This window comes from Armigeres subalbatus, chromosome 3 (assembly GCF_024139115.2).
Source record: "Armigeres subalbatus isolate Guangzhou_Male chromosome 3, GZ_Asu_2, whole genome shotgun sequence".
Taxonomy (NCBI): domain Eukaryota; kingdom Metazoa; phylum Arthropoda; class Insecta; order Diptera; family Culicidae; genus Armigeres; species Armigeres subalbatus.
The window spans coordinates 372,512,272-372,528,165 of NC_085141.1; the positions used below are offsets into that span (position 1 = coordinate 372,512,272).

Genomic DNA, 15,894 nt, shown 5'->3' on the forward strand with positions numbered 1-15,894 from the left:
TGGCCAATATCCGTTTAATCTAGGAACCCATCTTGCGACATGTCAAACTTCATGATTTTGCAAAACAAGTACGCTGGAGTACATTTCGGCGATTTTCGATCGAATTGGCCACCCTCCGGATATTTCCAGGGCCTGGTTCCTGGAGGAACTTCCGGAGGAATTCCTGGAGGAACTTCCGGAGGAATTCCTGGAGGAACTTCCGGAGGAATTCCTGGAGGAATTCCTGGAAGAACTTCCGGAGGAATTCCTGGAGGAACTTCCGGAGGAATTCCTGGAGGAACTTCCGGAGGAACTTCCGGATTAATTCCTGGAGGAACTTCCGGAGGAATTTCTGGAGGAACTTCCGAAGGAATTCCTGGAGGAGCTTCCGGAGGAACTTCTGACGTGACGACTCCACGCCGCCGCCGCTGGCTGAAAATTGTCTATCATGCCACCGCCGGTAAAATTTCAATCAGCGCACAGGTCTACCTGGAAGTACCCGGAAGGTGGCCAATTCGATCGATAATCACCGAAATGGACTCCAGTGTACTTGTTTTGCAAAACTATGACCACTTAGTGGCCTCTCGGGGTCAACGTTCGGTTCTTGAAATTATATTGGTCTCATTTTGGTGCATAAATCGTTTCGTGAAACAGTACGGTTTACGAGGAAGAATTTAAAAATTGGTCCTTTTCTCAGAATGTTCCGGAGTTCCCGGAGGACCATTTAGCAGAGTTTTGCTCTAACATTCATAACAAACCACTGTAGCCACTAACATTCATAACAAACCGTCCTAGAACGATTTTCAAGAATTTTTCTTTACTACGGGTGTTCCGGACCTTCAGTGCCCAATGGTGGTCAATGCGTTGTTCATGCAATGATTTTACTCTCACAATGCTACAATAAGTAATAGTTTTTAGGACGGACTTCCAGAATTAACATTACGCCAACAATAGATTTATAAAAAATCGCAACTTCAAAATATAATCTTCTATCCCTGTACTCCTGATGTTCCAGCACTTTCTAAAAACCACTTAAAGTGGCCATCCGGGATGAACGAGTAGTCTTGTATTGATTTTGCTCGCTCATTGCTAAAACACTAAAATTCTAAAAAGTCTCAGTTTTGTAGGATAAACTTTTAGAATCGGCAACTTCTCCGGATGTTTTGGAGCTTTCGGTGGTCCACTTAGTTGCCTTCTGGTGTCAAAGGGTGGTCCTTGTAATGATTTTGCTCTCAACACACGGGCTACAAAAAAAAAACTGCAGCTTTCTTTTTTTTTTATTTATATTTATTTATATTGACAAGTATTTATGGCCACTTAAGATCCTACGGGGAACCTGTCCTGGAATGGAAACTATAAAGTCAGCACGTCTGGTGGCTCTAAAACAATCAGAAACAAACTGCTGAGGCAATTTCAAGAAGTTTGATGCCCATATTGTTGAGGTTCCATTGAAAAATGTTTATGACCATTCTTGGCCCCACTGGGAACCTGTTCCGAAATGGCCACTCAAATTTTCACACATCTTTTGGAACTAAGATAATGAACAACAGTCTGTTGTGGAAGTTTCAAGAATTTTGACATCCATATTGTTGGGGATCCAATGAGAAATGTTTTTGGCCAACCTTGACCAAACACCCCCCCCTTCCCCACCCAGGAAACTTGTTCCAAACTAGGCCATTTAGCCGAATAGGTCAATCGACATTTATCAATCGTCATTTCTCACTCCTCGCTGCAAAATTGAGAAATAAGAAGTTAAAAATGAGAAGAGAGACGTCTCCCTTCTTACTTCGCTCTTCCCACTTTATACGGTGAGAAATGAGAAATCATTGGTGAGAAGTCAAAAGACCGCATAGTGCTTTCGTGCTGTGCGGTTCTTTTCTCTCTTTGCTGAAGGAAGTTTTTAATACTACCCGAAGCTATTTTAATTTCAACAGTGCTTCTCAGCGCTATTTGTACCTGGTTACGCCACTGGTCAGCACATAGTTACTGAACGGCAAGCTTCGTATCAAAAAAATCTTTTTCAGTGCTAATTTAATCATTTTGAGGGTATCTTTGAGCATAATGGTGATAATTAGTTCACTGAAAATGTATATGTAATTGACTACACAGGAACAAATGCATACCCACAATCATGAATAAAAAATCATGAATAATCATGATTATAATTCATGATTTCAGGAACATTATTCATGGTACTGTGCAATCTTCAACAGTCGACAAAATGCATATCCGGTTATAAATCGAACACTCCCTTCCCAAGAAGTGAGAACGGCTGAAAGGTAGCACGCCGGACTCTCACTCGGTGTACTTAAGTCCAAAACCCCTGTTGAACTTTTTTTTTTTTTTTCGATCTCAACAACCAAATCGTAACGCATTGGTTGCGTTACGCGAAAATAAATCATGAAATCATGATTTATATTCATGGTGTATTTTCATAACATGAAAACACGTTGGATTCATGAAAGCATGAATTATTTTCTCATTTCCGGGAACGGATTTTTACCCGTGTAGGAAAGCAATACACGAACGGCTTGTTTTCATCAGAAAAAGCTGAAAAAAATCCCTTTTTATTCAATAAAATCAATCGCAATAAACCTATCTATTTGTGTGTAATTTGATATTGTAAATAAAAACAATGTTAATTGCAGAATTCAAAAGTAACCCATTTGGCTTCGCTATTTAATCCATCTTATCCCGGCATTTTTCGATTGACAGAAAAAATGACTGTATCTAATAAGGCCGATACAAATATTAAATTTATTTTATGTCCCCCCCCCCCCCCCCTTCAATTTTCCAAAAATATTGAGGGGGCAAAAAAAATTTTTTTTCTACGATTTTTTTTTTTATTTTGAACATGTGCATCACTGTTTTTATCTTGATACGAAATATGCCATTAATAGACCATACATTCGTCACCAAGAGTATTTCAAATGAACATAACAGCATATATATCTATCGGCATAAATATTCTATATCCTATCAGGTCACGCATATTAAGGGGGCTCTTGCTTACAGATTCCGTCTAAGCTCCCTTGCAATATGTGGCCTACCCATCTCCACCAATATTCTCGAACATCTACATATTGTTATCGGTATTTGATGGCTTTTATGTTGCTCGGCACACGAAGTCCAGCTGAATGGTCGTCCGAATTGTAAGTTTTAAACATCATCTGCGTTATCTTTGCCTATATACTCAACACGTTTCGTGGTTTCACGTCGATCCCAATTTCGCTATCTGCTGATATCAGACTGTCAAGATATTTAAATCCTCCGATCGTCCGGCTACTGCAAAGTTTGAGGGGCTGTTCCCGTTGACACTCAACCACCTGGTCCTGCTGACTTCAATGGTGAGACGCCGCAAAAAAGCAAACGATCAGGCCTTTGAACCCACTTAGCATAAACGAGCGTCATAGTACTAAAGCCTGTCCACGTTAAATTTCAAACACGCATCTCATCAGGCAATTTTTGAAAATTTTCACGAACCACTGAGACGATCAATTTACATGACAGCTGAATCTGCCTGCTTTATGTGCTGCTTTCAGATGTTTTGAACACGCCCAAATTGATAAAAATGGCGACAAATCAATTGGACAGTACCTAAGTGTCCGAATTTTAACGTAGACAGGCTTTAATATAGCGTTTCGTGATCATTAGCCAATACTTCAAATTGTATGCCTTGAATGGGTGGTTTTTGAAGAACACTGGCTCACTTTCTTCACCGTTTGCCTCTCTGCGCTCCTCAATCTTCCGTCGGGTTACATCTGTAATACATTCTTTTCGCTGAGTGAGCAGCTCACCCAAGTTTCCCAACAAACGTTGGAAGCTGATAGAGCGCTTATTCAACCAAAAATAGTTTTCTTCAGCTGAAAAACTAGCTTATTCAGCTTAAATTGTTTGTTGGGTTTTCTATCTGAATTCGATAAAAACATTCTTCACTGCCCACTTATCTTCTACCCTGCCACCTTCCAGAACATCCACTACCTGAGTTCTAAGATTTTCAACGAACGATTTCTTCACAGCTGAAACTTTTGGACGATCTATTTTGATTTGTCGCCCGAGCCTCTCCAGACACCGCTGAATCCGAACAATGCGTTATCGCCAATTAGAAGATGATAATCAAAAGCGATGTCAGCGCTGCGCTTATTACGGCAAGAAGGCATCGTGTCTGTTTTCAGTTGATCCATTTCCAGTCCTGCCAACTAAAACCGGGTCTGGGAAGTAAGTCAAATGTTGCTGCCTGCAGACACGATAAGCGAGCGCAGGAGGACTCCCCGGCCAACGATGGTAGGAAACCCGCAACAACCGGCGATATTCATTTCCTCTTCGATATTTCACGACTCCTGAATGGAGCAAGGACAAATCCGTGGATGATAGATAAAGACGCGACTTTTCGGTCATTCATCGATCCAGCTGATCAGCTGAAACGTTGGCTCGACAACTTACAACAACTTCTTCAAGTTTTGACAACCTCTCCTAATTCAGACGATCATGTGAGAACTATTCTGTCACGCTTTGCATCATACTGGAGCAGGTCATTTAATTTCAAGAGTCCCTCCATTTGGTACTGATTGACCACGGAGTCGTGAGTGAGTACAAGGGTGCATGTATTATATCTCTGTTGCTATTTCCCATCGTAGTCGATCAAATCACCTCCTGGCAGTCAATCGAACGAGATGATGAACCTGCTCTACTAACGCCACAGCGCTCTACCAAGTAGAGTAAACTGAATGACTTGGTCGTATGCTCCCACTCAACAAACTCCAACTCCACGGTAGCCGGGCAAACAGTGGAGAAGCCAGCCAACGTCGGACGGCGGACCAAGATCAATATAGAACATGGAAATCCAATCTGTCCAGGCAATGCACCAAACCTCGAATACTCAACTCTAACATGAAATCTGTGATGTTATACATCAGTGAGACTTGATGCGTATTGACAGGTGCTGAGTAAGTTCAACGTCCATTGCATTCTCTCTACGAGTTTATAGGAGGCCGTATCTATGCCGCTAACAAGTAGCATGGCATTTCAATAATTTTAGGAACGTGAGCATGATATGACGAGCTGATATGGTGTGCTTCCTCGATTCTACTTTAAATTTCACCTATCTATTCCGTATAGCCCGGGATGTCTGCAATTCCGAACCTTCATAAAACATTCAGACAACACATATCTGATTTCAAAAGTACACCTGACCATTGCCCCAGTACAACCAATTTGAGCTTCATACTTAACTTAAGCAAAAGATTATAATTCTAGCCATACTTTAAAAATGTTGGTGTTATGGATTCAAAAGTTTAGAGTCCATCAGGAAAAACATTCCCAAAAAGAAAAACTAAAATTTCTACGGAAATAAGCTCCAGTATTTTTTAAATTTAATAAAGTTTGTGCTGAGTTCATTACTGCATAAATATACACCCAGTTCTTTTTTTATACGGTTGGGTTTTTGTCGATTATGAACTTGAGCGTCAATGAGACTATGAAAAAAATTACTAAGAATCAAAGAAAATTCAGTTGGTATTTCGGAAGCTGTGAAAGTTCAGGTTTACCGAAAAATTAATAAATACCAACCCTGAAAAAAAATATTGGGTTTATTACAAATATTCATATTCTTTGATTTCTCTAAACATTTTTTGCTATCATTTTCCATTAAAATTTTAAATTTTTCATGCAATTATTCCCATTTCAGAATTTTTTTTCGTTACGTTTTTTACGATCTTGTGTTGACTAGGTTGCGAGATGCGTTGTGTTTTTGATAAATCTTGCGTAGGGGAGAACGGTCCAAAATGCACCCCTGGGGCAAAATGGCCTCACACATAAAATCACTCATATAATCTGTTGTAGTAAATTTATGAACGAATATTACCATTACAATTCATAATTAGTTATCCAGCATTGAGCTCCGTTGGAAAAATTTAGCAAAATCCCTTCATATTCACTCAAATTTAACGATTTGCTTTTCTTCCACTACATCCGTAAGATTGTAGTTCAATCCATTAAGAAAAAAACAAACAACCATGCGTTCACCATCATTTTACATGCAATCTAGTCATTTTAGACCACCATTCGGGCGTTTTGCCCCAGGCCTATTTTTAAAACATTTTTTAAATGCGTTAGAAAGTCATGAAAACCTTATTGTTTTGAACAGGAGATCATTGTGAAATGTAGCTGGATTTGTAAATTTTGCACCTACACGTTGAAATGGTTGGATGGTCGGTCTATGGCGTTTAACGTTCTACCGGCACCGGGTACCTTGCTGCAACGCGACCACCCGCGCTGCGTCCTTCTCCTCCAGAATCTGTCTGCGCTCTTCGTCGAACCCATCGTTCCGTCGACTTTGTCTCACATACCCAACGTTGCTCTCCGCTGCGTCGTTAATGGCTGCTTTAACTGTATTCCAGCAGTCCTCAAGAGGGGCCCCATTGAGGTCTGCTACCCCTACCAGAGTGTAAAATAATCGAAAATGTTTGGTGAAGTCTACATTTCTTCATTTATCAGTTCACTTCAGACACATTCATAGTCGGCTCTGGACTGTCAATATTCGGTTGAATATTAGTCATTGAATATTTACGCACATTTTACAAATTCATTAATTATCTGAAATCTGAACACGTTTCAAATGAGTAAAGTAATTTATCACATAGAACTGAATCTGATTTTCGTCCGTGAGGCACTTCCAACGGTAAGCATCAGCATAAACAATGCTAATTATGTTTTTTTTTGCACATGGTAAGCACACTCAATGACAGTCGAATGAATGAATTGGTGGAGTAGTCGTCTGACTATGTCATTCTATGTTTTGAATATTCATGCGATGTTTGTCAAAATTCGGACCGAAGTTGCTTCATGAAGATGAATATTTTAGGCTCTGACCCTACGTATTTGCTACAGTGCTAGCGAATAAAAAAATGTCTGATTTTATATTCCCGACCAAAAATGGCGAAAGCTAAAGAACTGTGGACTGAAAAAAAACGCACCATCGAAGGAATGCTGCTGTGAAGTCAAAAAAATAATGAAATCCGAAAGGTAGCTTATACAAAAAACATCATGCCAGCCCAGCAACACCAACAACGTCAGCGATTGCTTTGATCGAAATAATCGAAATCGAAATTGAAATAAAATAAATTGAAGAGACTTCAATGGAGGAGATAAATTTGAACGACGAACCTGATATTTTTCAAATCTATTCTTAATAAGGTTCAGATATCTTGCAATTAATCTCATTATTAAAGAAAAATTATGGAACACTTTCCTCTGATCCATGTGAGAGTTTTATTTTATGAGGAAGAGTATTGATGGATGTTTAATACGGAATACATATTTATGTAGTGTAAGATCAAAGAAGTAATTTTTATTGAAAAAAAATTCTTTTTATGAAATTTTCCAGCGGCTTCTAATAGCGAGAAAATCACCCTACTGTCATCGCCTATCTCTCCAATGGGAAAAAATGGTGGCTAGCATCTCTGGGGTTAGCGCGTGGTGGGCCCCACTGACAATTCAAAATTAGTAAACAAAAACATCATTTCAGGACTAGTTTTCTATGATGGAGTAATTTTTGTTGAGCGATTTGAATGAATTTATTAGTATTATCGTTATGTACCACGTATTCCGTGCCGTGAAAATTGTGTTCGATTTTCAATTTAATTGTAATAAGACCGTCATTCAACACAACACGGTTAGTACGGTGCAAAACAAATTTGAGTTTTTGATAACAATATTGTATCAGAAAATAACGCCCACAGCAAAATAATAACGTGTATTTTATGCTGGAGCCAGAAGCATAGCTGTGTGTCATCCGGCTGGAGAAAATGCGTTGGAAGCCGTCGTGGGCTACCTCCACTCCAATGGATTCTCATTGGCAGGTAACACAACGGGGTATTCACACATACTTTGAACAAACCACTGCTTCTTCGTTCACGTCCGTCAGAACAAGCTTTATTTTTGTTTATGTTTTGGTCCGAACGATATTCATCAAGCGAACGAAGTTTGCTTGGTCGTACTTTTATGTTTAGTTTTATTTATAAATTAACAATAGAATGTAATTAAGTCCATCATGAACGAATCTAATCCAATTATCATGTACAGTTACGCCGTGGCCGATCAAATTTATGAGTTGAAGTCGGTACCCGATCAAGTGAATGGACAAAATGCCAGTGTATTGGCTCCCACTCTTCTTCCGACCAACATCGTTCAGCTAGTCCCGGGTAAGTTCGAAGCATCAAAAAAGTTGTAATAATAAAAAAAAAGTGTTTTGTGATTTGTAAAATAGGATACATATAAATTTTTTAAATAGGCTTTGATTTAAAAAATATATTAAATTTGGAATATTGAATTTATTCAATGAAAAGCTGTATTCACTTCACTCTAATATTTAAATTACAAATTTAAATGTAATTCTCTTTTAAAAAATGCCGATATTTTCACGTGTGTTTAGGTTGATCTAATATTAATATTGCAAATTGTTTATAAAATCTGGAGTATCTTAAGAATGGGTTCTTTTTGTTTGATTTGCTAACAAATTGCACGACATTGATTGTCAAAGCCAGTTGAAGTTGGAGTATTGTAATGTTAAGCAAAGTTGTAAATTGACTCAAGAGCTACAAGTTTATCATTAATTCAATTTTCTCTTTCTGAAATGAACCCCAGGTGGATACTTGATTTAATTTTAATGTTATCAAAAAATTAAACACTGGTCGGAGTAAGTTTGACTTGGAAATATTTTTTGATAAAGAATTCATTAACAGAAATGTACAAAGCAAAATAATTTTATCAATAGTCAAGACAGTCTCATACACCGGGATTTTTTTATTATTTTGATACCACCGTATTTTGAATGGGATTGGATTCTTGATTTTCATGTGTCGTTTCAAATCTCTGGTTTGCGGATTAAAAATAAAAACCAAAAAAAAATCATTTCTCAATAATGATGGATAATTCAAGCACTGTTGCTTTTGCACTAATAGAGCCCTGATTTCGCTAAAGAATCCAAATGACGTGAGATTCCAGGTCCCTTTTGTAGTGGACCTGGACTGCATACAGATAGGTAGATGCTCAAATGGTCCTAAACACAATCTAATAGATAGACGATAAAACGGAATGCATTGTGTTATAAGAAGTAGACAGGCGCGTCTATTCATAGATAGTGGGACAAATTATTGTTATTGATAACTATTAGGCTATCCCGATCTCACAACATGTACTTTAGCTGTATATCTATTCATTATATCTGCATTAACTCTATATATTGTAACGATCTTATAACCTAATCGGCCGAATAACTGGAACATACACAATTAATTCAATATTCAATATTTTAGGTAACGTGACTGTTCGAACAAACAACGCTTCGTCAACGATTCGAGTAGTGGAAAATATCCAACTTCAACCTCCCACGAGAGAAATTCATAAAAAGATCGAAACAGATCTGGAAACGAATTCTTGTGTAAAAACTTTGGATCATGTTCTTGTTCCTGATATTGTTCAAGAAGACACACACATATTACCGATCATAGAATCTGACAAAATAATTGAATTGCATGGAGACCTACCACAAGAAGTATGTTTTTCTTTAAAAGAGAAATCGCCGCCAAAAAAGGCCTTTGATGAATTAAAATCGACACGAAATAAGAAACCAGTTGCTTCAGATGTTCCACCCAGAGTGAACCCAAAATCGTTCGGAAGCAAATCCAGGAAGAAAAACTTCATCTACGAGTGTGATGTTTGTGACAGTCGGTTCCTGTCGGCCACATCGTTGATACTGCACAAAACTGGCCACCGGTATGGGCCCCCGGAGGAAAAGAAGTCGTGGATTTGTCGTTTCTGCGGGCGACATTTTTCCCACCAGCAAACGCTTGGCGATCACGAGAAGGTCCACACCGATGAGGTGCGGTACAATTGTGGGGCTTGTGGGGCAAAATATAACTCGAAAAGCGGATTGAGGAATCACCTGGCGAAGAATGGGGCATGTCACGATAACTTTCGGGAGCGGAAACTGCTGAGGAAGAAGGAAGAGGAAGACGAGAAGTCCCATGAATGCGAGGTGTGTGGTAAGAAGTATCGACATAGGAAGTCAATGGTGGAACACAGGAGTTTGCACTACAGGAGCAAACAGCACAGGTGCGAGAAATGCGGAGCGATGTTCGAAACCACGGGAGGCTGGAGGAAGCATGTGGCGAATGGGAGATGTGAGTTTTCCAAATGCAAGTTCAAAGGTCATGGAACGGAGGAGGGTGGCGTGTTTATTCCTGAAGAAAGGAAGAAATTCCTGGATCAAGTGGAGGAGGTTAAAAAACGACAGATGGAACAGCAAAGTGATCGATTGGAAAACTCAAGTTCTAGCGATGATGAAGATGATCAAGATATTGATTCAACAGTTGACACGGAAAGGCAGGTTAAAGAACCAGTAGACACATTTACTGCCGAGGATCAGAATAATGATCATTTGGAAAATGAAGAGAATGTTTATCTGGAAACACCTGTTTTAGGATCTCCCGAAATTAAAGAAGAAAATCTTAGTTGTGATGAAGAAGAATCAAATATCGATGATGCTATTTCTCGAGAAACTACTGACGTTGTGACAGATACAGTTTTGGATGATAAGAACCAGCTTCAATTGTTGAATTCTACATCTCAAGTGCCTCGTCCTCGAAAGCAACGATCGCCGAAAGTACACCAGTGCCCAACCTGCAAAAAAGTGTTTGCTCGCAGCTTCGTCCTCAAAACCCACCTTCGTACTCATACCGGTGAGCGTCCCTTCCTCTGCGATACTTGCTCCAAATCCTTCAGCGATTCCGCATCTCTAAAAGCCCATATCGTTGTTCACACTGGAGAAAAACCCTTCCCTTGTCCTGAATGTCCAGCGCGATTCGCACGGAAAAGTGGCCTACGTAACCACATTACCGTCCACTTCAATCTCTCATGCGACCAATGTGATCAGAAGTTCCCCTCCCGAAAGACTCTCATGCGACACAAAATCAAACACCAAGGTATTCGCCCCTTCCTGTGTGAAATATGTTCCAAGGACTTCCGCACCAAAGCCGACATGCAAGCGCACATGCGAATCCACACCAACGAAAAGCGATACACGTGCCCAATCTGCTCCGCCCGATTCAACTGTCCGTCAACGCTTCGACGGCATCGAAACGTACACGCCCCGCCGGAAACGCGCCCCGTGTGCACAACATGCGGTCATTCCTTCTCCTCGCAGCAAGCCCTCCGGAAACACGAAAATATCCACAATAATGTCAAACCGTTCCGGTGCGACGTCTGCGCCAAAAGTTTCCGGGTGAAGGACCATCTCAAAATCCACTTCCGGTCGCACTCGGGCGAAAAACCATTCCCATGTGAAGTGTGCCAGAAGCGGTTCGTCACCAATGGGGATCTGAAGGTGCACATGCGGAGGCATACCGGCGAAAAGCCCTTCAGCTGTGAAGTGTGTGGTGAGGCGTTCGTGGTGACGGCCACACTGTACAGGCACATACGGAAGACGGGCCACCGGAATCGTAAGCCTGAAGCGATCATAGTGCAGGATGTCGTGAGGGCCACGTGACGGTGGATGGTATTGAAATTTATTTCGGTAGCATTGTAAATAATCGGTAAAGATTTGTGATAAAATCCCGAAACACATTTTTAATCTCTGAAGCATATCGAATATTCCCATAGCCATAGACCAGACCAAGATGAATACACTACTAGGTGCTCCAATCTGCCAAGTTTATGGAAGAGAAGAAGGCGGGGGTGAAAAATTCATTTTCAGTGCAAAACGACAACAAACCGACTGGCTCTTCCATACTAAAATCCAAGATGGCTGAATCGTGAATTTGGCAGATTGGGACACCTAGTCGTGTAATCATCTTGGACTAGACTAAGCCATAGAGCCATAGACCAAGAAGAAGTCTTGCATACAGGGTGTTCAACGAAAATTTCCAAATAGAAACCGCCACGAAATTTTCTTATCAATCGACTTCGCAACTGTCCAGCAATTTTTCAAGCCCCCTCTACGTTTGTGCTCGTTTTATAGAACAATAGAACCAGAGCAATGACCGCGTTCCAAGCAAAAATACAGGATGGAGAGCTAATTCCCGTCGTAGATTGTACTGCTTGTTTTTCAAGAGGAAGGGTAGTTTGGCCGAAACCCATTCGGCCAAAAGCCATTGAGCCATGAGAAATGATTAGTGAGAAGTGAGACGCCTCTTTTCACACTTCGCACTACTCACTCTTCACAGTGATAAGTGAGAAATGATGATTGAGAAGAGAGACGTCAAATGACCAATTCAGCCAAATGACCTATTCGGCCTAGTGGCAATCAGCCGGATTCTATCACAAACGCCCGGAGGGTCCGCAAATCGTCCTCCACCTGATCGATCCACCTTGCCCGCTGCCGCTGCCCACCTCGCCTTCTTGTTCTCGTCGGAACATTGTCGAGAGCAATTTTCACCGGATTACGTGCCCGGTCCACCGCAGTCTTCCGATTTTCGCGGTGTGAACGATGGGTGGTTCTCCCTAGAGGCCTTGATAAGATAAACGAGGATAGAAAATGTAACTCTGCCAACACTGCAGTCAATCTTCTTCATTAAAGAACAACAGATGAAGAAGAACAAAGGAAGAAATTGTTTATCCCAGGAATATTTTACATACCGCTATTTAATGTTTTCACATCACATGACAATAGAACCGAATAAACAAAGCAATTGCATTTCATAATCTATCACTGATTTGCATATATTATTGATAACAAATATAAAATGCATTCAAAATGTGTTTATTCATAAATGGTTTTAAGTCGATTTAAGCCGTTGTCAGTATTTGAGCCGATGTTTTGGCTGCTTGACAATGTCAAGTTGACAGGTCTTATGCTTGATTGGCTGCTGGCTGCGGCACATGCCAATCCGCGTTCCTCTTATCAAGGTCTCTAGTTCTCCCAACATCTGATACAACTCGTGGTTCATTCGCCTCCTCCACGTACCGTGCGCCATCTGCACCCCACCATAGATGGTGCGCAGCACTTTCCTTTCGAAAACTCCCAGTGCGCGTTGGTCCTCCACGAGCATCGTTCAGGTTCAGGTCGTAGAGAACTACCGGTCTTATAAGCGTTTTGTAGATAGTCAGTTTGGTACGGCGGCGAACTCTATTCGATCGGAGAGTCTTGCGGAGTCCAAAGTATGTACGCTTTCCAGCCACTATGCCTCTCCGAATTTCTCTGCTTGTATCGTTATCGGCGGTCACCAGTGAGCCCAAGTACACGAAATCGTCAACCACCTCGATTTAACCACCGATACTAACTCGTGGTGGGTGGCTTACGTAGTCCTCTCTTGAGCCTCTTCCTATTATGTACTTCGTCTTCGACGTGTTGATGACTAGTCCAATCCGTTTAGCATCGCTTTTCAGCCTGATGTAGGCTTTCTCCACCCTCACATAGTTACGTGCCATAATATCAATGTCGTCGGCGAAACCAAATAACTGGACGGACTTCGAGAAAATCGTACCACTCGTATCAATCCCTGCCCTTCGTATTACTTCCTCCAAAGCTATGTTGAATAGCAGACACGAAAGACCATCACCTTGCCTCTACGCGTTTCGAAGGGACTCGAGAATACCCCTGAAACTCGAACTACGCACATCACCCGATCCATCGTCGCTTTGATCAATCGTATCAGTTGCTCCGGAAATCCGTGTTCGTGCATTAGCTGCCATAGCTGGTCCCGATCGATTGTATCATATGCGGCTTTGAAGACGATAAATATATGATGTGTGGACACGTGGTATTCGCGGAATTTCTGCAATACCTGACGTATGGCGAACACCTGGTCTGTGGTAGAGCGTTCACCCATAAATCTCGCCTGATACTGCCCCACGAACTCTCTTGCAATTTGTGTAGGCGGCGTTCAGCAATGTGATTTCGCGGTAGTTGCTACAATCCAAATTATCGCCCTTTTTGTAGATGGGATACACGACACCTTCCATCCACTCCTGCGGCAGAACCTCATCCTCCCAAACTTTGATAATTACCCAGTGCAACGCTCTAGCCAGTGCCTCACCACCGTGTTAAAACAGCTCTCCTGGTAGTTGGTCAACTCCAGGGGCTTTGTTGTTTTTCAGCCGGCCGATCTCCTCCTGGATTTCCTGGAGATCTTGAGCCAGTAGAATTATGTCCCGCGCGCGTTCTCCCAGGTCCATCACCATACCGCCATCTTCATCTGCCACATCGCCATTCAGGTGCTCTTCGTAGTGCTGCCGCAACCTTTGGATCACCTCACGATCGTTCGTAAGGAGGTTCCCGTTTATGTCCTTACACATATCAGGCTGTGGCACGTGGCCCTTACGTGAACGGTTTAACTTCTCATAGAACTTTCGTGTGTTATTAGTGCGGTACAGTTGCTCCGTCTCTACACGGTCTCGATCTTCCTGCTGACGCTTTTTGCTCCGGAAAATTGAATTTTATCTGTTCCGCGCTTGTTTATATCGTGCCTCGTTCGCCCTCGTGCGGTGTTGCAGCAATCTCGCCCATACTGCATTTTGACGTAAACTACGTCTAAGGGGAAGACTCGGATACAGGGTGTAAAACGGAAATTTCCAAATTCGAGACCGTCACGAAATTAGGATAGATTTCAAACGCTAATAGCTCCTTTATCTTTCGGTGGATTTTCGAGATTTTATTATCAATCGAATCGGAAACTCTCCAGCAATTTTCTATGCCCATTGGAACTATTGATTATTAAGGTGATTATAGATTGAAGCCAGAAATCGGCCATTTTGTAAACCACGTGCTTTTCCAATATTTTTCAAGAGCACTAGATGAAAGAACAATAACGCGTATGGGGCTGAGATTATGGTAGATCGTTTGCTTAGTTATGCTGAACAATCATAATTTGAGTTTCGGCACTGTACGAAAACTATTACGCCAGATTTGGGCTTTTTGAAATGTATATGTAGATAAACGTGTGGTGAATTTGAAATTCACCACGGGCTTCATTCTATAATCACCTTAACGTAAAAACATTGAAAATCCCAATTCTTCAGAAACCCAGTAAAATTTTAGGGTTTCGTTACGGCCGCCATATGATGCGGTTGGTTCTTGCGCTCTACTTTTGTGCGGTGATTCGCACAAAAACTAGAACAAAAGAACCAAAGCCATGACCGCGGTCGAAGCAAAAGAGTAATGTTTATGAAAAAGTGCTTTAGGTGCTGGACATGTTCGCCCTTGCTAATAATTATTTAAAGCTTACACTGATGGACATAATTATACTTCAAATTTTCATTGTAATCCCTCTAAATGCATAAACAGGTTTATGTTAAAAGGCAATCCTAGACTAACATTATAAAGCCAATTTTGACGTAAACTGCGTCTAAGGGGAAGGCTGGGATACAATTTGTACAATATTTCAAAATTGAGGACCGTCATGAAATCATGTAAGATTTTGAAGTTAATAGCGCCTTTTTTTAATGAGTTTTTAACATTTGTTTATCAATAGACTCGGAATCTCGCCCCCAGATTAAAAGTTCTATTAAAATTGATTATTAACTTTAAACAAGGTTATCTTACCATTTGGGCAGCACCCCTTAAAATAAATAATACTTCAAAGAATTTAATAGCCATTTATCAGGCAATTACCTTTGAGATGCATTAACCACTCTAAGTCCAATAGGTAATAGTCGAAGAAAGGCATCATCACCACTGGGGAATGAATTCGGTTTTTTTAAGTGAAAATTTTAAATTGTCGCATTCAATTCTTTTCATATTTTGAATTACGTCAATTTTGTTCGAAATCAGTAACATCAGCAGAGATTCCATGTTGCCGTGCCACATTGCATAGTTCGATAAACCGTGAAGCGATAGATGTACTTGCTTTTGGAAATTTTTGATGTCATGTCCATCGAACTATTTCATTTATTACGCGACGCAGAGAATACACTATTTGA

General features: G+C 40.9%; 1 protein-coding gene across 1 annotated transcript; it reads left to right on the forward strand.

Annotated features, from left to right (window-relative positions):
- Positions 1-7,915: 7,915 nt before the first annotated feature.
- On the forward strand, positions 7,916-11,589 carry LOC134223628 (zinc finger protein 37 homolog). Its single transcript, XM_062702818.1, has 2 exons — positions 7,916-8,180; positions 9,294-11,589. Exons 1-2 carry the CDS (start codon positions 8,030-8,032, stop codon positions 11,522-11,524), a joined length of 2,382 nt encoding a protein of 793 aa, XP_062558802.1. The 5' UTR covers positions 7,916-8,029; the 3' UTR covers positions 11,525-11,589.
- The last annotated feature ends 4,305 nt before the right edge of the window (positions 11,590-15,894 follow it).

Excerpts from the sequence above, each read along its gene's own strand:
- LOC134223628 (XM_062702818.1), top strand. The coding sequence starts at position 8,030 with ATGAACGAATCTAATCCAATTATCATGTACAGTTACGCCGTGGCCGAT. Across the intron at positions 8,181-9,293 it reads CATCGTTCAGCTAGTCCCGG|GTAACGTGACTGTTCGAACA; the intron begins GTAAGTTCGAAG and ends TCAATATTTTAG.